The sequence below is a fragment of the Dryobates pubescens genome, chromosome 35, assembly GCF_014839835.1.
Source record: "Dryobates pubescens isolate bDryPub1 chromosome 35, bDryPub1.pri, whole genome shotgun sequence".
NCBI lineage: Eukaryota > Metazoa > Chordata > Aves > Piciformes > Picidae > Dryobates > Dryobates pubescens.
Genome location: NC_071646.1, coordinates 7,074,973 through 7,094,599, shown reverse-complemented (window position 1 = coordinate 7,094,599; position 19,627 = coordinate 7,074,973). Strand labels below are relative to the sequence as shown.

Here is a 19,627-nt window from a genome sequence, read left to right as displayed (position 1 = left end):
ACTCCTTCTCCAACATCCATGCCAGTGCCAGCAGCACCCAGCACACCACCACCACCACCTCTGCCACCCACAGAGCCTAACCCATCACCAGTGCCTGCCACAGCAGCCCTGCCGTGGGCAGGCCTTAAGCCACTTTTGCCTTTCAGACCCTCCAGGCCAAAGCTGCTCCCATCATTCATCTCCAAGTCTCCATCTAGGTCTGCCCCAGAGAGCTGCCCCAGTCCCCCCCTGCCCTCCCTGCTGGCTGCACGGAGCCTCTCCTTTCCCCAAAGTGTTTGGCTCCCATCAGCATCAACAGAGTGCCCTTGGCTGTATCCTTGGCTGTATCCTTGCCTGTCTCCTTGACCACCTCGGGACCAGCCTCCTCTTTGCACCCCAGTGTCCATCAGCTCCTCTTCAGCAGCAGCATATTGGCTGTGTCGAGGCTTCTTGGGGCCAGCTGTATCTGGTGCTGCTTCCTTCATCCCCTGAGGTCCCTCTCTTTCACCTCCCTCACCCTGCCTCCCCTTGCCTTTGGCGTCTGCGTTGGTGATTGGAGGAGATGGCAGTTCCCAGGGGTCATTGCCAGGAGAAGAGAAGAATGAAAACAAAAAGAACAATCAGTAGCTCATCAGCAACCTCAGAGAACATCTCAGCACTGGCTGCTTGTCATGCTGGGGCACAGAAAGGGATCTTTGAATGAGTCTAAACTCAGCTCTAGCCCTGAGGCCTTTCAGTGTCACAGTCAGGGAGTTTGACATTTCCTGGGGCTAAAGCAAACATCTGCAGAAGGAGGAGAACCTAACCAGAGCCTCATCTGCAGGGGAGAGAGGTCTGACCAGAGCTTCTTCTGCAGGGGAGAGAGGCCTGACCAGAGCTTCTTCTGCAGGGGAGAGAAGTCTGACCAGAGCTTTATCTGAACAGAAGAGGTCTGACCAGAGCTGCTTCTGCAGGGGAGAGAGGCCTGACCAGAGCTTCTTCTGCAGGGGAGAGAAGTCTGACCAGAGCTTTATCTGAACAGAAGAGGTCTGACCAGAGCTGCTTCTGCAGGGGAGAGAAGTCTGACCAGAGCTTCATCTGCAGAGAGGTCTGACCAGACCTTAATCTGAACAGGAGAGGTCTGACCAGAGCTTCACCTGCAGAGGAGAGAGGTCTGACCAGAGCTTCATCTGAACAGGAGAGGTCTGACCAGAGCTTCATCTGCAGAGGAGAGAGGTCTGACCAGAGCTTTATCTGAACAGGAGAGGTCTGACCAGAACTTCATCTGAACAGGAGAGGTCTGACCAGAGCTTCATCTGCAGGGGAGAGAGGTCTGACCAGAGCTTCTTCTGCAGGGGAGAGAAGTCTGACCAGACCTTAATCTGAACAGGAGAGGTCTGACCAGAGCTTCATCTGCAGAGAGGTCTGACCAGAGCTTCATCTGAACAGGAGAGGTCTGACCAGAGCTTCATCTGCAGAGGAGAGAGGTCTGACCAGAGCTTCATCTGCAGAGAGGTCTGACCAGAGCTTCATCTGAACAGGAGAGGTCTGACCAGAGCTTCATCTGCAGAGGAAAGAGGTCTGACCAGAGCTTTATCTGAACAGGAGAGGTCTGACCAGAGCTTCATCTGCAGAGGAGAGAGGTCTGACCAGAGCTTTATCTGCAGAAGAGAGAGAGTCTAACCAGGCCTTCATCTGAAGAAGAGAGAGGGCCTAACCAGACCTTAATCTGCAGAGGAGAAAGAGCCTAACCAGAGCTTCACCTGAGCAGAAGAGAGGGTCCAACCAGACCTTCACCTGCAGAGAGAGGGTCAACCAGACCTTCATCTGCAGAGAGAGGGTCAACCAGACCTTCACTTTTCAAACTACCCTCGAGGCCCCAGAGGCTCCACAAGCCAGCTCTGAGCCCAGAATGCCCTTGGTGAGGCACCAGGCAGTCAGGAGAGCATTCTGCTCAGGCACCACCCCGGGGGCACTTACACTCCACGAGGAGCCAGGCGCTGGAGGAGCAGTGCCCGGTGCTGACTGTGTACATGCCGTTGTCAGAGGGCCCCAGGCTCCTGATGAGCAGCCTGTGGCTCAGCCCATCAGGGCTCACAGAGATCTGGTGCTTGTCACTGGGCTCCAGCTGGTGGCTCTTGTGCAGCCACACGGCGTCGTGGCAGGGGATGCGCAGGGTGCACTCGAAGGCAGCTTCCTCCCCCTCCGGGCAGCGCAGGTCACTGAGCCCCTGCTTGAAGCTCACAGGGATGGCTGCAAGGGAAACAGCCAGGGGGAAGGGGAAAGGGAGGGGGAAAGGGGAAGGGGAAAAGAGGGAAGGGAGGTAGGAGTAAGGGGAAGGGGGAAAAGAAAGGAAGAATGAAAGGGAGAAGGGAGAGGGAGAGGGAGAGGGAGAGAGAAAAAGGGAAAGGGAAAAAAGAAAAGGAAAATTAAAAAGAAAAGAAAAAATAAAAGGAGAAGGAGGAGGAGAAGGAGGAGGAGAAGGAGGAGGAGAAGGAGGAGGAGAAGGAGGAGGAGAAGGAGGAGGAGAAGGAGGAGGAGAAGGAGGAGGAGAAGGAGGAGGAGAAGGAGGAGGAGAAGGAGGAGGAGAAGAAAAGGAAAAGGAAAAGGAAAAGGAAAAGGAAAAGGAAAAGGAAAAGGAAAAGGAAAAGGAAAAGGAAAAGGAAAAGGAAAAGGAAAAGGAAAAGGAAAAGGAAAAGGAAAGGTACAAGGCCTGTGATTGCTCTCTCCAGTGGATAGTTACTGCCAGTTACTGCTCTGAGTTTACAAAGGGAAACTCAAGCATGGGGTAAGAAGGAATTTGCTCACCGCCATCCACAAGTCAGAGCCAAACTGGCACCAGGGCCTGGTGCTTTGGACTGCAGGCACAACCCCCACAGCACAGCAGCTCAGCCTCACACCAGACCCTCTGCTCCTTTCCTCCTGTCACACCAGGATCCTCCCTTGGCAGCACAGACCTCTGCTGGAGGCACCAGGCTGTGCTGCTGGGCTTTGCTGGTGCCCCTAGACTAAGCTCTGCATCAGGCACTCCAGTTGCCAGCTGCAGCTGCACTCCAGGCACCTCTCAGCAGCTGCAGCTGCACCCCAGGCACCCCTCAGCAGCTGCAGCTGCACCCCAGGCACTCCAGTTGCCAGCTGCAGCTGCACCCCAGGCACCCCTCAGCAGCTGCAGCTGCACCCCAGGCACCCCTCAGCAGCTGCAGCTGCACTCCAGGCACTCCAGTTGCCAGCTGCAGCTGCACCCCAGGCACCCCTCAGCAGCTGCAGCTGCACCCCAGGCACCCTCAGCAGCTGCAGCTGCACTCCAGGCACCCCTCAGCAGCTGCAGCTGCACTCCAGGCACTCTAGTTGCCAGCTGCAGCTGCACCCCAGGCACCCTCAGCAGCTGCTTACCTTCGGCATCCAGCTCGGTGGAGAACACCGGCACGTCCTCCACCCGCACCTGGTACAGGCCTGCGTCCTCCGGCTGCACATCGTGGATGATGAAGTTGTATCTCTTCCCCACCTGCCTCAGGCAGTGCTTCCTGTACTCATCCCCTGTGCCATACCTCAGCCTCTCACCATCCTGGCAAGAGAAAGGAAATCTTGCAGGCTGGTGCAGGGTGCTTCACTCAGGCCAGGCCCCACCTGTGTGCAGCCACTTTGTTGCTGTCATGGTGGTGGAGTTGTTTGGCTTGGCAAAGGCCTCTGAGATCACCCAGGCCCACCCCAACCCCTCCATGGCCACCAAACCCTGGCCCCAAGTGCCGTGGCCACAGCTTGCTGCAACCCCTCCAGCCATGGGGACTCCACCACCTCCCTGGGCAGCCTCTGCCAGGCCCTGACCACTCCTCCAGCAAAGACATTTTGCCTCCTCTCCAACCCCAGCCTCCCCTGGCACAATTCCAGGCCAGTTCCTCTCTATCCCCTGAGCCTGGGGAGCAGAGCCCAGCCTCCCCCCGGCTGCAGCCTCCTCTCAGGGAGCTGCAGAGAGCAGCGAGGGACATCAGCGAGGTCCTGCTCTCCCTTGCCGAGGACAGCAGCAGGCGGACAGGGCTCGCACGCAGGCAGCACCATGGACAGCGGAGCCCTGCGCGGCGCAGAGCTTCAGCCGCTCGGAGGCAGCCGAGCAGCAGCACCTCGCTGGCTCTCCTGAGGCTCGGGAGCTGAGCAGCCAGCTCAGGGGCTTGGGAGACCCAGAACCTTCTTTGCTTCCATTTTAGCACCCACAGCTGGAGAACAAGCAAGTCCACCTCAGACACCTCTGGGTTACCTTCTCTGTCATGGGGCTCCACAGACACCGTGTCCTGCACTGGACTCAGGAGCTCACGGAGCTAACCTGACCTCCTCTGCAGTGAACTAAAGCTTGAGGAGGGGAGATTGAGACTGCAGATCAGGAAGAAGTTCTTGGCTGTGAGGGTGGGGAGACAGTGGAACAGGTTGCCCATGGCTGGAGGGGTTGCAGCAAGCTGTGGCCATGGCAGCTGGGGCCAGGGTTCTGTGGCCATGGGGGGGTTGGGTTGGAGTTGGCCTGGGGGAGCTCAGAGGGCTTGGCCAGCCAGGACAATTCTGTCATTCTGTGACTGCACACTGGCAGAGGAAGGGAACTGCAGGGCAAGCAGAAGAGGGGGAGGGTCTCATCCCCAGACAAAGTGGCCTTTTAGATTCAGCCCTGAAATAACTGTCCTGCAGCTGCTGCCTCTTCCCTGCCCTACCTTATGGGAATCAACTTGCCCCCATGGCACTTGGGACCATGGTTTGGTGGCCATGGTGGGGTTGGGGAGATGTTGGACTGGGTGATCTTAGAGGGCTTTACCTACCCAACCCATTCTCTGATTCTCTGAATGTCCTCTTACCCTTGAAGCCAAAAAGGATGTCAGCAGCTGACTGCTTGCTCTGTGCTTGGATCCCCTCACCAGCAAAGACTGCCTGAACCTGGGCCCACACCAACACTCCTCCCTAACCAGCACAGGGCAGACAGCTCAGAGCAGGTTATTTGCTCTCAGTCCCTGCCCAGCAGTCCAGGAGTTTCATGCAGTGCCTGCCATGAGCTGCCCAACTCAGTCTAGCTCAGCTCACCCCCAGCCCAACTCAGCTCACCCCCTGCCCAGCTCAGCTCCCCCCCAGCCCACCTCAGCTCACCCCCAGCCCAACTCAGCTCAGCCCCAGCCCAACTCAGCTCACCCCTGCCCAACTCAGCTCAGCCCTGCCCAGCTCAGCTCACCCCCTGCCCAGCTCAGCTCACCCCCAGCCCAACTCAGCTCACCCCTGCCCAACTCAGCTCAGCCCTGCCCAGCTCAGCTCACCCCCTGCCCAACTCAGCTCACCCCCAGCCCAACTCAGCTCCCCCCCAGCCCACCTCAGCTCACACCCAGCCCAACTCAGCTCACCCCCAGCCCAACTCAGCTCAGCCCTGCCCAGCTCAGCTCACCCCCTGCCCAGCTCAGCTCACCCCCAGCCCAACTCAGCTCACCCCTGCCCAACTCAGCTCAGCCCTGCCCAGCTCAGCTCACCCCCTGCCCAACTCAGCTCACCCCCAGCCCAACTCAGCTCAGCCCTGCCCAGCTCAGCTCACCCCCAGCCCAACTCAGCTCACCCCCAGCCCAACTCAGCTCACCCCCTGCCCAACTCAGCTCACCCCCAGCCCAACTCAGCTCACCCCCTGCCCAGCTCAGCTCACCCCCAGCCCAACTCAGCTCACCCCTGCCCAACTCAGCTCAGCCCTGCCCAGCTCAGCTTACCCCCAGCCCAACTCAGCTCACCCCCAGCCCAACTCAGCTCAGCCCTGCCCAGCTCAGCTCACCCCCTGCCCAGCTCAGCTCCCCCCCAGCCCAACTCAGCTCAGCCCTGCCCAGCTCAGCTCACCCCCAGTCCAACTCAGCTCACGCCCTGCCCAGCTCAGCTCACCCCTGCCCAACTCAGCTCAGCCCCAGCCCAACTCAGCTCACCCCCTGCCCAACTCAGCTCACCCCTAGCCCAACTCAGCTCACCCCCTGCCCAACTCAGCTCACCCCCCTCACCTTCAGCAGATAAACTTTGCTGTTCTTGTTCTTCAGCTCCATCTCCAGACTGAAGGTAGCTTTCCCCTCCTTGTTGACTCTGATGTGCTCAAAGTTCTTGATGCTGCTTATGAACTGCAGAGGAACATCCAAGAACCTGGTGAGTGCTAAGGCTGCCATGGCAGAGGTCCTCAAGCTGTTGAATTCAGGTGAAATCTACTTTTTATCCTCATAGAGAAGGGCAACCTCTCACTTGAAGTGCCTTGAAGAAGCATCTGGAAGTGTCCAGAGGTTCCTTCTGGGGGTGGATTCTACTGTAGATGCTACTTTGCTCCTGCACCACCAGCCAGCCAAGTGTTTCTTCACCTCTCTCTTAATGAAGAGCAGTTTTGACTCTCAGGCATGGAACTGCTCAGCTTTGGGGTCCAAACTGAGACCAGAGGCAAGTGAACACAGGCTTGAGCCATGGGGTGGGATAAAACCTGAGCAGCCTCTAAAAGAAGTTTCCAGAGGTTCCTTCTGGGGGTAGCTCCTACCATAGATGCTACTTTGCTCCTGCACCACCAGCCAGCCAGGTTTCTCTCTGTTAGCCAAGGCCACTTTTGACTCTCAGGCATGGAACTGCTCAGCTTTGGGGTCCAAATTCTCAGCAGAGGCAACAGAACACAGCCTTTAGCCACGGGGTGCAACAAAAGCATCAGCCTAGGGTTAGCATCTCCTAAAATGCATCAGCTGAGCTTCCAGTCAGCAGCACTTCCATCTGCAGCAGTGCAGGGCTAGGATGTGCTCATTTCAGCTCTGTTCTCACCCTGAGAGGTTGGACCAGGTGATCCTAGAGGTCCCTTCCAACCTGGTGTTCTATGAATCTCTGAACCTGTGGTACCTTTCAGGCACTGCCAGAAAGCATTCTGGGGCATGCCAGAGAATTTTCACCTACTTGGGACAGGTTCAGCACTGAGCTTGGGTTCAGCCCTGAACTTGGGTTCAGCCTGTCTCAGAAGTCACTGAGGAGCTACAGGCCTCAGAGCTTGTCCCAGAGCAGTCATTTGAGGTCCCTTTTACCTCTTCCTGCTCACTCTCTGCACTCTTCCTCATCTCCTGCAGCCTCCTCAGCATCCCTCTGAAGTCGACGATGCCGTACTTGAGGCAGATCTTCTCATAGTCTCTCCTGTCTGCGTGCAGCAGCAGCTGCCAGATGGCTTCTTTGTCCAGGGGTTTGGGTTTCTGAGCTGGGGCCCTTAGAACCAAGGGGAGGAAAACAATCCAGACATTTGGACAGACAGCAAGATGGCTTCTTCCATGGAACCTCAGCACAGACACATGGGATGAGCTGGAAAGGAACTTAAAGCTCATCCAGCGCCAGCCCCCTGCCACGGGCAGGGACACCTCCCACCAGCACAGCTTGCTCAGGGCCTCATCCAGCCTGGTCCTGAACACCTCCAGGCAGGGCACAGCCACAGCCTCCCTGGGCAGCCTGTGCCAGAGTCTCCCTAGCCCCACTGCCAATAATTTCTTCCTCCTTTCCACTCTCAGTCTCCTCTCTCCCAGCTCAAAGCCATTGTTCCTCAGCCTGTCCCTCCCAGCCCTTGGCCCAAGTCCCTCCCCAGCTCTCCTGGAGCCCTTCAGGTCCTGCAAGGCTGCTCTGAGGTCTCCCTGGAGCCTTCTCTCCTCCAGGCTGCACAGCCCCAACTCTCCCAGCCTGCCCCCACAGGGGAGGTTCTGCAGCCTCTGCTCATCTCTGTGGCCTCTTCTGGAGCCTCTCCAGCAGCTCCAGGTCCTTCCTGTGCTGGGACCCCCAGAGCTGGAGGCAGTGCTGCAGGTGGGGGCTGAGCAGAGCAGGGCAGAGGGGCAGAATCCCCTCCCTGTGCTGCTCTCTCCCTGGTCTGGCTGCATCCCAGCAAGTGGATAGCTCCTGGGCTGCCAGCAATCATCAGATCCCTGCAGATGTTCAAGCAAGGTGTGGCCCTTTGGGCCATGGTTTAGTGACCACGGTGGTGCTGGGTTGATGTTGGACTGGATGATCTTAGAGGGCTTTTCCAGCCCAAACCTGACTCTGTGATTAGCCAGCAAGGTTATTACATGAAGACTTGGCAGCCAGACAGCTGCTCAGGAGCTAAAGCTGGGGAAGCAGAGAGAAGGCTCTTTGAAGCCAACATCTTGTGGTGCAGAGGAGCACAAAGGTGCCTCCCAGCCAGGGTGGTACCTGGTGTTCAGCTCAGCCTCACAGGCAGTGGCAAACTCTTCTGCCACATCTCTCCACACTGAGCCTCAGAACAGCTTTGGACCCAAGAAGTGTGGACCTGAAGATCAGCAAAGCATCAGGAAAGACCTTGGAAGTGCACCAGCAGCCTTCATGAGGGAGCCTTACCTCTTCCTCAGCATCTTCCTGGAGTTCTCCAGTGTCTTCTTTAATTCTGTTGAGGTCAGTGAGGGAAACAACAAACATTCAGATACTCAGCACTGTGAAACAGATCAGCCAAGAGAAGGCCTTGCAAGGCAGCCCCTGGCAGCAGGCCATGCACCATGCTGGCAACCTTTGTGTCCAGGTCATTACAGAAGGGGTTAAAAAGGACTGGACTCAGTATTGCCCCCAGGGTGCAGCACTGGAGGCTTGCTCCCAAGTGGCCTTGGTGCCACTGAGCAGGACCCTCTGGCTCTGGCCATTCCTCCTGGCTGCTGGTGGTCTCTCTCTCTCATGGGTTTAGGAACTTGGATGCCTGAAGCATTGTGGTGGATTCAGGCTGTGCCTTCAAAATTTAGTTACAGATATTGGAGCAGAAAATGTAGGGAAATAGAAATCAGTCACTGCTGGGTGTGAAAAAGGGAAACTAAAGGTTGTTCCCAACAAACTCATTGGATGGAAGTCTGGGGGGAAAAGAAGCTGTAGCAACAATCCTCCACCTTTCACTTCCATTCCCATTCCTTCTGCCATAAACCAGGCTGCACTCAACCAGTTCTTTCTCTTTTCTGATCTCTCTGCCTGCTTCACTCAGGAGAGATTAACCTGCTGCTGCCCCTGGCCTTGGCTTGGCTGAGCTGTTTGGTTAAGCCTAACCCACTGCTTCCTCTCTGCTCCTTTCTCCCCTGTGGGACAGGGGGAGAAGGGGGAGCAGTGGAGCAGCTTCCCTGGTCTCTGCCCAGGGGAGGTTGTGTTTGCTAACTGTGAATATCTGTGCAATAGTGCAACCCCTGGCTCTTCTGTACTGTGGCAGTCCAGGCTGGGGGCCTCCTGCTGCTGCCACACGAGATACACCTCCGGTGCCCTGAGTGTCCAGCCTGGGGGGGGACTGTGGCAGTTTTTGGCTATGCCTTTAAAACTGAGCTGCAGATATTGGAGCAGAAAAGTAGCAAAATAGAAATCAGTCACTGCTGGGTGTGAAAAAGGGAAACTAAAGGTTGTTCATTGGATGGGAAGCCTGGGGGAAAAAGAAGCTGTAGCGACAATCCTCCACATTTCACTTCCATTCCCATTCCTTTTCTTGTCTCCTGTGGTCTTGGCTGTTCTGCTTCACTCAGGGAGATAAATAAAGCCTCTGGCTGACCTTGAAACAAGATAAGAACACTAACACTGCTCCTCTCTCTACTGCTTTTCTCTCCTCTGGTACAGGGTGGGGGAGGAGGTTTGGGGGGGGACAGTGGAGCAGCTTCCCTGGTCTCTGGGGAACCAGAGGGGTGCCAGGGGGGTTTCTGTGGTATTTTCTGATTGTGAATACCTGTACAATGTTGTAGCTCCTGGACATGTTGTACCTATCCACTGCATTCCACTGCAGAGTGTAGTTTTGCTTGTAAACACAGCTTCCATTTGCTTCCAGCTGAGTGAGTTGTGCTGAGTTAATGTGGATGGGAAACTTCAACCCACCACAGTGGACACAGGAAACAGCCTATTTCATACCCATAATATCCTGCTCCCTATAAATAGAAGTGAAGTGGAATGGAATGGAATGGGATGGAATACAGTGGAATGGAATGGGAAGGGATGGAATGGAATGGGATGGGATGGAATGGAATGGAATGGAATGGGATGGGATGGGATGGGATGGGATGGGATGGAATACAGTGGAATGGAATGGGATGGGATGGGATGGGATGGAATAGAATACAGTAGAATGGAATGGGATGGGATGGGATGGGATGGAATAGAATACAGTAGAATGGGATGGGATGGGATGGGATGGGATGGGATAGAATACAGTGGAGTGGGATGGGATGGGATGGGATGGGATGGGATGGGATGGGATGGGATGGGATGGAATAGAATACAGTGGAATGGAATGGAATGGAATGAACCAGGTTGGAAAAGACCTTCAAGATCCTATCTGTGAAGTCTGTCACTTCCTCTTCCTTCTCTCCCTACTCCAGTGGGAAATGCTCCCTATGTGGTAATGGTGGGGGAGTATCTGAAGGCCTCTTAGGTCTGGCTAGGCCTAATGCCAAGAGGAGAAGGGGGAGGGGCAGTCTCAGATCTGGCCAGCTGAGATTAGCCTAACAGTGGAGAGGGGAAGAAAGAGCCCTGGGGGGTTTGGGTCTACCCTCATGTAGGGAGAAGGGAAGTGTTGGGAGGCTCTTGGGTATGCTGTAAGGGGACTCTGCATGCTTTGGGACCTCTTCTGTCACTGTGCTTGCAGCTCTCTGTGAGACATTCACTGCTTTTCCATTTCCCATCACTTCTGCAACTGGAGTGAGTCTCATTTTTCTGCCCTGGTGGGAGGCAAGAGAGGGTCTGCCTGGCCTCCAACCAGCACATGTACACATTCACTGCATTCCATTGCAGAGTGGAGCTTGTGCTTGTGAACACAGCTTCCATTTGCTTCCAGCTGAGTTGGTCTGGCCAGGTTAATGCTGGGGGGAAACTTCAACCCACCACAACCAGGGAGGTGAAAGTCCTCCAAGCAGCAGAGAGGTGCAAGGAGGTGAACTGGAAAGTGCAAGCTTTGGTTGTTTCATTCCCCTAATGCCTGCAGCTCCCTTCAGAGACAAACTGCACAGCTCTTTGGGGCCCTTCTTCTCCTCCCCCTGCTCCCTCCCAGGTGGGGGCTGCTCTCTCTTGGGATGCAGGGGAGTGGGGCCTGGTACTGGGAAGCTGATTTTCTTACTGTGTCATTTGGGGCTGGGGGAGGTATGAGGAGAGGCATTTTTGGCTTGGTAGGGGGCAGGTTTTATGAAGGCTCTGGATTAGTGAGATCTTGGTAAAACCCAGACTGGGGGGAACTGGGCCAAGGCTAAGCATGAATTGGTGCCTTGTGGGTGGTTTTGTGCTGTGTATAGAGTTGTGAGCAGTACTTCCATTTAAACTTCCAGTTCTTGCCAGCCCTGTGTGGAGAGCTTTCTTTTAGGCCTTTGGGAAGGGGTGGAGAGCTTCTGGCTGCGCCCTCAGCCTGAGACACTCTCACAGTTCACAGCCTCTCGGCCTTGCTCATGGCCACTGAGTCCAGTCCAGTTAGGCACTTCCTGGAGAGCTCTCCTGCCTCTCTAGAGGACACTCCAGCAACCTGCTGTTTTCCAGCTGTGCTGACATGTTCAACCCAGCTGTGCTAACATGCTTGATCCAGCTGCCTTAACATGTTTGATCCAGCTGTGCTAACATGCTTGATCCAGCTGTGCTAACATGCTTGATCCAGCTGCCTTAACATGCTTGATCCAGCTGTGCTAACATGCTTGATCCAGCTGTGCTAACATGTTTGACCCAGCTGTGCTAACATGCTTGATCCAGCTGTGCTGACATGCTAGATCCAGCTGTGCTAACATGTTCGACCCAGCTGTGCTAACATGTTCGACCCAGCTGTGCTGACATGCTTGATCCAGCTGTGCTGACATGCTTGATCCAGCTGTGCTGACATGCTTGATCCAGCTGCGATGTTTATCCAGCTGCCTTAACATGCTTGATCCAGCTGTGCTAACATGCTAGATCCAGCTGTGCTAACATGTTTGATCCAGCTGTGATGTTTATCCAGCTGTGCTAACATGCTTGATCCAGCAGTGCTGACATGCTAGATCCAGCTGTGCTGACATGCTAGATCCAGCTGTGCTGACATGCTTGATCCAGCTGCCTTAACATGCTTGATCCAGCTGTGCTGACATGCTTGATCCAGCTGTGCTGACATGCTTGATCCAGCTGCGATGTTTATCCAGCTGCCTTAACATGCTTGATCCAGCTGTGCTAACATGCTAGATCCAGCTGTGCTAACATGTTTGATCCAGCTGTGATGTTTATCCAGCTGTGCTAACATGCTTGATCCAGCAGTGCTGACATGCTAGATCCAGCTGTGCTGACATGCTAGATCCAGCTGTGCTAACATGCTTGATCCAGCTGCCTTAACATGCTTGATCCAGCTGTGCTGACATGCTTGATCCAGCTGTGCTGACATGCTTGATCCAGCTGCGATGTTTATCCAGCTGCCTTAACATGCTTGATCCAGCTGTGCTAACATGTTTGATCCAGCTGCGATGTTTATCCAGCTGCCTTAACATGCTTGATCCAGCTGTGCTAACATGCTAGATCCAGCTGTGCTAACATGTTTGATCCAGCTGTGATGTTTATCCAGCTGTGCTAACATGCTTGATCCAGCAGTGCTGACATGCTTGATCCAGCTGCCTTAACATGCTTGATCCAGCTGCCTTAACATGCTTGATCCAGCTGTGCTAACATGCTAGATCCAGCTGTGCTAACATGCTAGATCCAGCTGTGATGTTTATCCAGCTGTGCTAACATGCTTGATCCAGCAGTGCTGACATGCTTGATCCAGCTGTCTTAACATGCTTGATCCAGCTGTGCTAACATGTTCGACCCAGCTGTGCTAACATGTTTGATCCAGCTGCGATGTTTATCCAGCTGCCTTAACATGCTTGATCCAGCTGTGCTAACATGCTAGATCCAGCTGTGCTAACATGTTTGATCCAGCTGTGATGTTTATCCAGCTGTGCTAACATGCTTGATCCAGCAGTGCTGACATGCTAGATCCAGCTGTGCTGACATGCTTGATCCAGCTGTGCTGAGATGCTTGATCCAGCTGCCTGGGACAGCTCAGAATCCTCCTCAGGCACTAATGGTTCCCGAACCCTCCCTCAGAGCCGCTCAGAGCCATGCCTGAGGCTGTCACTCGACCCAGAAGCCAGCAGCAAGCAGAAAGAGGCAGCAGAACCTCAGCGACTCTTTAGCCCTTCTCTGACTTCCTGCTTCACAGGTCTGGGGGTGGCAGGCAGAGGAGCTTTGGCTGGGTCCCCCCCACATAACTAAATCAAAGCCTAACTTACCATCAGCAGCGTGCACGGTACGGTATGTTGCCTTCCTCTTGAAGCCAACTGGTGGGTTAGAAAAGAGGGGGGGGGGAGGCATAAATAAGCCATGAGATGGTAAAACAAGGCAGCAGCAACCAAAGGACTGCAAAACCTCTGCATGCCCCCAGGGCAAGAGGAGGTCCTGCTGGGGGTTTCACTGGCAGCTTGACACTGCCTCACAGATTGGGGTCGGCAGGGACCTTCCCAGGTCATCTTGCCCAACCCCCTTGCAGGCAGCAGGGAGAGCTCCACCTAGCTTGGGGCCACATCAAGTCTGACCTTCAATGTCTCCAGGGATGGGGCCTCAACCACCCCCCTGGGCAGCCTGTGCCAGTATTTCCCCACCCTCCTAGTGCAGAACTTCCTCCCGATGTCCAACCTCAATCTGCCCTGCTCCAGTTGCAATTCACTGTCCCTCAGCCTATCACTCCCAGCCCTTGGCCAAAGTCCTTCCCCAGCTCTCCTGGAGCCCCTTCAGGTCCTGCAAGGCTGCTCTGAGGTCTCCCTTGGAGCCTTCTCTTCTGCAGGCTGCACAGCCCCAACTCTCCCAGCCTGTTCCCACAGGATCACCTTCACAGCCTCTTCCAGACCCTTTCCAGCAGCTCCAGGTCTCTCTTGTGTTGAAGGCTCCAGAAGTGGACTCTGATCTCCCCAGAGCAGAGCAGAGGGGCAGGATCCTCTCTCTCCACCCCTGGCAATGGGCACTGGCAGCCCAGAAGGCCAAGGGCAGCTGTGCTGCCCTTGGCCTTCTGGGCTGCCAGTGCCCATTGCTGCCTCCTGGCCACCTTCTCCCTCACCAGCACACAGGTGAGCAGGACACTTCCAACACCTTCTGCTCAGGTAGATTCCAAGAGCAGCTCAGCTCTATTTCACCCCCAGAGTGACCCATCTCTCTACACTGACATGAAATGAATGCAGAGGACTGAGGTTGGGTCCTGTGTCCAAAGGTTAGGCCCTGCAGACATCTGAAGTGGGATGGAGCCCTCCCTGAAGACTGATTAGAAGGACTGAGCCAGTTCAGCACTAAATCCACAGCCTCTGATGTGGTCCAGTGCAGTGAGCCCAGTCCCACTCTCTTCTCCCTTGCCTTGAAGCTCACACTGTCAGGGAGTCACCCAAAAGAGGGGAGCCACAGGAGACCTCTGGTCCCCAGTGAGGGGGAAAAAGGCAACCTTCACCCCAAGGACACTCTGGGCACACAGCCTCAGGGCAGCAAAGCTGACTGCTTGGGACCACAGGGCCTGGGGAGCAGAGAACAGAAGAATCCTGGTGACAGGCTGAGGGAGCTGGGGAGGTGCAGCCTGGAGGAGAGAAGGCTCCAGGGGGACCTCAGGGGGCTGTGTAGCCTGGAGAGGAGAAGGCTCCAGGGGGACTTCAGGGGGCTGTGCAGCCTGGAGGAGAGAAGGCTCCAGGGGGACCTCAGGGGGCTGTGCAGCCTGAAGGAGAGAAGGCTCCAGGGGGACCTCAGAGCTGCCTGCCAGGACCTGAAGGGATCCTGCAGGAAGGCTGCAGAGAGACTTCTCTTGAGGGTGGCTGAGGCAGGCCAAGGGGGAAGGGTTTAAAGCTGAGGCAGAGCAGGGTTAGAGTGGAGCTGAGGAAGTTCTTCAGTGTGAGGCTGCTGAGCCTCTGGCACAGGCTGCCCAGGAAGGCTGTGGCTGCCTCCTGCCTGGGGGTGTTCAGGGCCAGGCTGGATGAGGCCTTGAGCAGCTGAGGCTGGTTGAGAGGTGTCCCCATGCATGGCAGGGAGGTTGGAACTGGATGATCTCTGGGGTCTGTTCCAGCCTGACCCATGCTGTGAGGGTGATGATGGTGATGATGATGATGATGATGATGATGATGATGATGATGATTCTACCTTGTATGATCCTGAGGCCAGCACAGCAGGAAGCTTCCCCATACTCGTTGGCAGCCACGCAGCGGTACAGGTCACTGTCAGCTGGGCTCAGGTTGTTTATCTGAGAGACAAGAACACAGGGAGAGCTCAGGGGGCTCAGCTCACACACCTGCAGCTTCTAGTAAAACATCTACCCAGGCACAGCTCAGATCTTTTGTTCCCAGGATGACTCTAAAGAGCTCTGCTTGCTTCCCCAGGAGGGTGGTGAGAGCCTGGCACAGGCTGCCCAGGGAGGTGGTGGAAGCCTCCTGCCTGGAGATGTTTGCAGCCAGGCTGGAGGTGGCTGTGAGCAACCTGCTGTGGGGTGAGGTGTCCCTGCCCATGGCAGGGGGTTGGAGCTGGCTGAGCCTTGAGGTCCCTCCTAACCCTGCCAGTTCTGTGGTTCTCTTTGTGCTCTCAGATCTGTGCCATCTCTGCCAGCCCACAGCAGGCTTGGCCTTCCCTTTGCTCTGTTCCCTGAGCCCTGTCTGGAGTGCTTCAGCTGTACCTGCAGAATGAATTCCTTTGTCCCTTGGTTGAAGGATGTTTCATATTTGGCAGGGTCATCCATCCCTCCTTGGACCCTGGTCCATCTCACCTCAGGGGCTGGGACACCTTTGACCACAGCTCTGAAGATGGCAGTTTTACCTTTGGAAAGAGGCAAGGAAGCAGTTGGTTAAGACAGCATCTGAAGGGGACCTGCAGGGAGGCTGGGCAGGGACTCTTTCCAGGGGCTTGGAGTGCCAGGATGAGAGGCAATGGTTTGAAAGTGGAGCAGGGCAGATTGAGGTTGGGCATCAGGGCACTGTGAGGCTGGGGAGACACTGGCACAGGCTGCCCAGGGATGTTGTGGAGGCTCCATCCCAGGAGGCATTCAAGATTAGACTCAGTGTGGCCCTGGCTTAATTTGGTTAGAGGTGTCCCTGCTGCCTGCAGGGGGGTTGGACAAGATGACCTTGGAGGGTCCCTTCCCCACCAATGCACTGGGGCTCATCAAGGGCCTGCAAGGAGCATCTGGGGGTGTTGAGCCTGGAGAAGAGGAGGCTGAGAGGAGACCTCATTGCTCTCTGCAACTGCCTGAAGGACCAGAGGAAATGGTTCCAGGCTGCACCAGGGGAGGTTCAGGCTGGGTGTTAGGAAGTCCTGGGGGCCCCAGAGCTGGAGGCAGTGCTGCAGGTGGGCTCTGAGCAGAGCAGAGGGCAGAATCCCCTCCCTGTGCTGCTGCTCTCCCTGCTCTGCCTGCAGCCCAGCACAGGGTTGGTCTCCGAGGTCTTTTCCATCCAAACCAGTTCCATGGTTCCACGAACCTGAGCCTCGGGGAGCCAGCTGTAACCGACATAACCTGGGAATTGTGGCCGGGGTCACTGCCCCTCGCCTTGCTGCGTGCCCGAAGCTTGCCGAGGGAAGGAAGGTGGAGGAGGAGGAGGAGGGATGAGCCACTAGAGGCCACTGTGCCCCTTCCTGAAACCCCAGCGGCTGGGGAGCATCCCCAGGCAGCCACCGCGCTGAAACCCCAGGCTGCTCCAGGCAGTCAAGTGCCGAGAGGGAAGAGGAGCTCCAGGACCTGCTCAGGAAGTCCCACTTCAAATCAGAGAATCATCCAGGTTGGGAAAGGCCTTCAAGACCATCGAGAAGACCTTCTTCCCAGCCAGAGAGATTGGCCTTGGGGATGTGCTGCCCAGGGAGGTGGCGGAGTCCCCAGCCCTGGAGGGGTTTAGGAAGAGCCTGGCTGAGGCCCTTGGAGCCAGGGTTGAGTTGCTCAGGTGGTGCTGGGGGAGAGGTTGGACTGGATGATCTCCAAGGTCTTTTCCAACCTGCTTAATTCTGTAGTCTGTTATTCACCATTAACCTTTGTCTGCCAAGTTCACCACTGAGCTATGCCCCCAAGCACCACATCTTCACAGGGTCCACTTCTGGGCTCCCCAGCTCCAGAGAGACAGAGAGCTGCTGGAGAGAGTCCAAGGGAGAGCCACGAGGGTGATTAGGGGGCTTGAGAATCTCCCCTGGGAAGAGACTCAGCAGCCCCCTGGGGCTGTTTAGTCTGGAGAGGAGAAGGCTGAGAGGGACCTGATCAATGGCTATCAATAGCTGAGGGGTGGGGGGCAAGGGGAGGGGGCCAAGCTCTTGGTGGTGGTGCACAGCAATAAGTCAAAGAACAGTGGGTACAAACTTGAACATAGAAGGTTCCTCCTCAACAGGAGGAGAAACTCCTTTGGTGTGAGGCTGCTGGAGGCCTGGAGCAGGCTGCCCAGAGAGGTTGTGAAGTCTTCTTCTCTGGGGACTTTCCAAGCCTGCCTGGATGCATCCCTGTGCAGACTCCCCTGGGTGCTCCTGCTCTGGCAGGGGGTTTGGATTGGATGACCTCTGGAGGCTCCTTCCAGCCTCTACTGTGCTGTGAGGCTGTGTGTGGCTTTGGCTGCTCACCTTCCTGCAGGGTCAGGGAGAGAGGTTTCCTCTCAAAGTCAGGGTTGCTGCATCCTCTTGGGATTTTATCCACAAAGGGAGTGAGGATGACTCCTGGGACAGAAGATCTCGTCAAAGGCTTCACTAGAAAGGCAAGGGGGGGGAAAGCAGACATTCAGTGAGAGCTGTCCTACAGAAGCCATCTGCTTCATGGAACAGTAACTGCTGCTGCTCAGCTCCTCCCAGGAAGGACTCAGCCACCCCAGCACTGCAGGCTGCAGCTCTGCTCAAGGGCTGGAGGACAGAATTGTGTAGGCTGGGAGAGACCTTTCAGATCATCAGGCCCAGCCATTAACCAGCACACCAAGCCCACTGCTAAACCATGGCCCTCAGCACCACATCTCCACAGCTTTCCAGTCCCTCCAGGGCTGGGAACTCCACCACTGCCCTCAGCCAGGCCAGGCCTTGACCACCCTTCCAGTGAGTAAATTGTTCCTCATCTCCAGCCTAAACCTCCCCTGGCACAGCTTCAGGCCTTTCCCTCTCATCCTGTCACTTGCTACTTGGGAGCAGCGCCCAAGCCCCCCCTGGCTCCAGCCTCCCCTCAGGGAGCTGTGGGGAGCCAGAAGGTCTCTCCTCACTCTCCTGTTCCCCAGGCTCAGCACCCCTGAGCCTCCCCAGGCTCAACCCCCCCAGCTCCCTCGGCTGCTCCTCCCCAGCCCTCTTCTCCAGACCCTTCCCCAGCTTCATTCCTCTCCTCTGGGCCTGCTGCAGTCCCTCAATGTCCTTCTTGGAGTGTATAAAGCTCTGTGCCTCTGTGCAAAGCTGGGGTCCAGGTGGGAGGATTGTCCCTGACAGCCCAGGGCCACATCAGCCTACAGCTCTGCAGTGACTTGGGCAGAGAAGGCTTTGGAGCAGCTCCTGTTCCAAATCAAACTTCCCTCAAGCACCCAGCCCCAGAACAAGAGGACACAGTCTCCAGCTGCGCCAGGGGAAGTTTAGGTTCGAGGTGAGGAGAAAGTTCTTCCCTGAGAGAGTTGTTGGCCCTTGGGATGTGCTGCCCAGGGAGGTGGTGGAGTCCCCATCCCTGGAGGGGCTCCAGAGGGGCTTGGATGTGGCCCTTGGAGCCATGGTTTAGCCAGGAGGTCTGTGGTGAGAGGTTGGACTCGGTGATCTTTGAGGTCTCTTCCAACCTTGGGGATTCTGTGATGATTCTCAGCCTGGCATCAGAAAGCCACAACTGCAAAGGTCAGCAGAGCTTGATGGGGCAGGTCCTGGTGCCTGTCCTTGTGCTGCTGGCAGACACCTAACTGCCAGCCCAGAGAAGCACATTGGGCATCTCCTCAGGGGCACCCCAGGCAGTCTTTGGAGCTGAGTCCATGCTCTCACCTGTCTGGGGGCTTGTCATGGTGCTCTCCTCAGCTGCCTCTGCTCAGCACAGACAGGCTCTGGCTTCTCCTGTGAAGAAGAGAAATCCTTCCATGATTTACAGCCCCCAAGGGAAGTGACAGACCTGTGACAGCACAGCTTGGCCTCCCTCACCTGCCCCATCCTAGCAGCCAAGAGGAGGAAGACCTGCAAGCCACAGCTGCACAGATTGCCCTGGCTTGGAAGGGACCCTCCAAGGTCACCTTGTCCAGCACCCCTGCCCTCAGCAGGGTCACCTCCAGCTAGAGCAGGCTGCCCAGGGCCACATCAAGTCTCATCTTGAATGTGCCCAGGGATGGAGCCTCCACCACACCCCTGGGCAATCTATTCCACTGCCTCCCCAGCCTCACTGTGCAGAACTTCCTCCTCATGTCCAACCACAATCTGCCCTGCCCCAGTTTCAAACCATTGCCCCTTGCCCTGGCACTCCCAGCCCCTGTCCCAAGTCCCTCCCCAACTCTCCTGGAGCCCTTTCAGGTCCTGCAAGGCTGCTCTGAGGTCTCCCTGGAGCCTTCTCTTCTGCAGGCTGCACAGCCCCAGCTCTCCCAGCCTGTTCCCACAGGATCACCTTCACAGCCTCTTCCAGACCCTTTCCAGCAGCTCCAGGTCTCTCTTGTGTTGAAGGCTCCAGAAGTGGACTCTGATCTCCCCAGAGCAGAGCAGAGGGGCAGGATCCTCTCTCTCCACCCCTGGCAATGGGCACTGGCAGCCC

General features: G+C 56.2%; 1 protein-coding gene across 1 annotated transcript in view; it reads right to left on the bottom strand.

Annotated features, from left to right (window-relative positions):
• The window catches only part of IGFN1 (immunoglobulin like and fibronectin type III domain containing 1), a 46,911-nt gene extending 28,016 nt beyond the window's left edge, over positions 1–18,895 (bottom strand). The window contains exons 1-11 of the mRNA XM_054176314.1: positions 18,877–18,895; positions 17,509–17,631; positions 15,593–15,732; positions 15,067–15,166; positions 13,188–13,235; positions 8,305–8,350; positions 6,999–7,173; positions 5,958–6,071; positions 3,352–3,523; positions 1,939–2,211; positions 89–520 (exon numbers count right to left, since the gene is read on the bottom strand). Coding sequence (XP_054032289.1) covers positions 89–520; positions 1,939–2,211; positions 3,352–3,523; positions 5,958–6,071; positions 6,999–7,173; positions 8,305–8,350; positions 13,188–13,235; positions 15,067–15,166; positions 15,593–15,732; positions 17,509–17,631; positions 18,877–18,895 — 1,642 coding nt within the window. The remainder of the gene's footprint in view (positions 1–88; positions 521–1,938; positions 2,212–3,351; positions 3,524–5,957; positions 6,072–6,998; positions 7,174–8,304; positions 8,351–13,187; positions 13,236–15,066; positions 15,167–15,592; positions 15,733–17,508; positions 17,632–18,876) is intronic.
• Between the last annotated feature and the right edge of the window lie 732 nt (positions 18,896–19,627).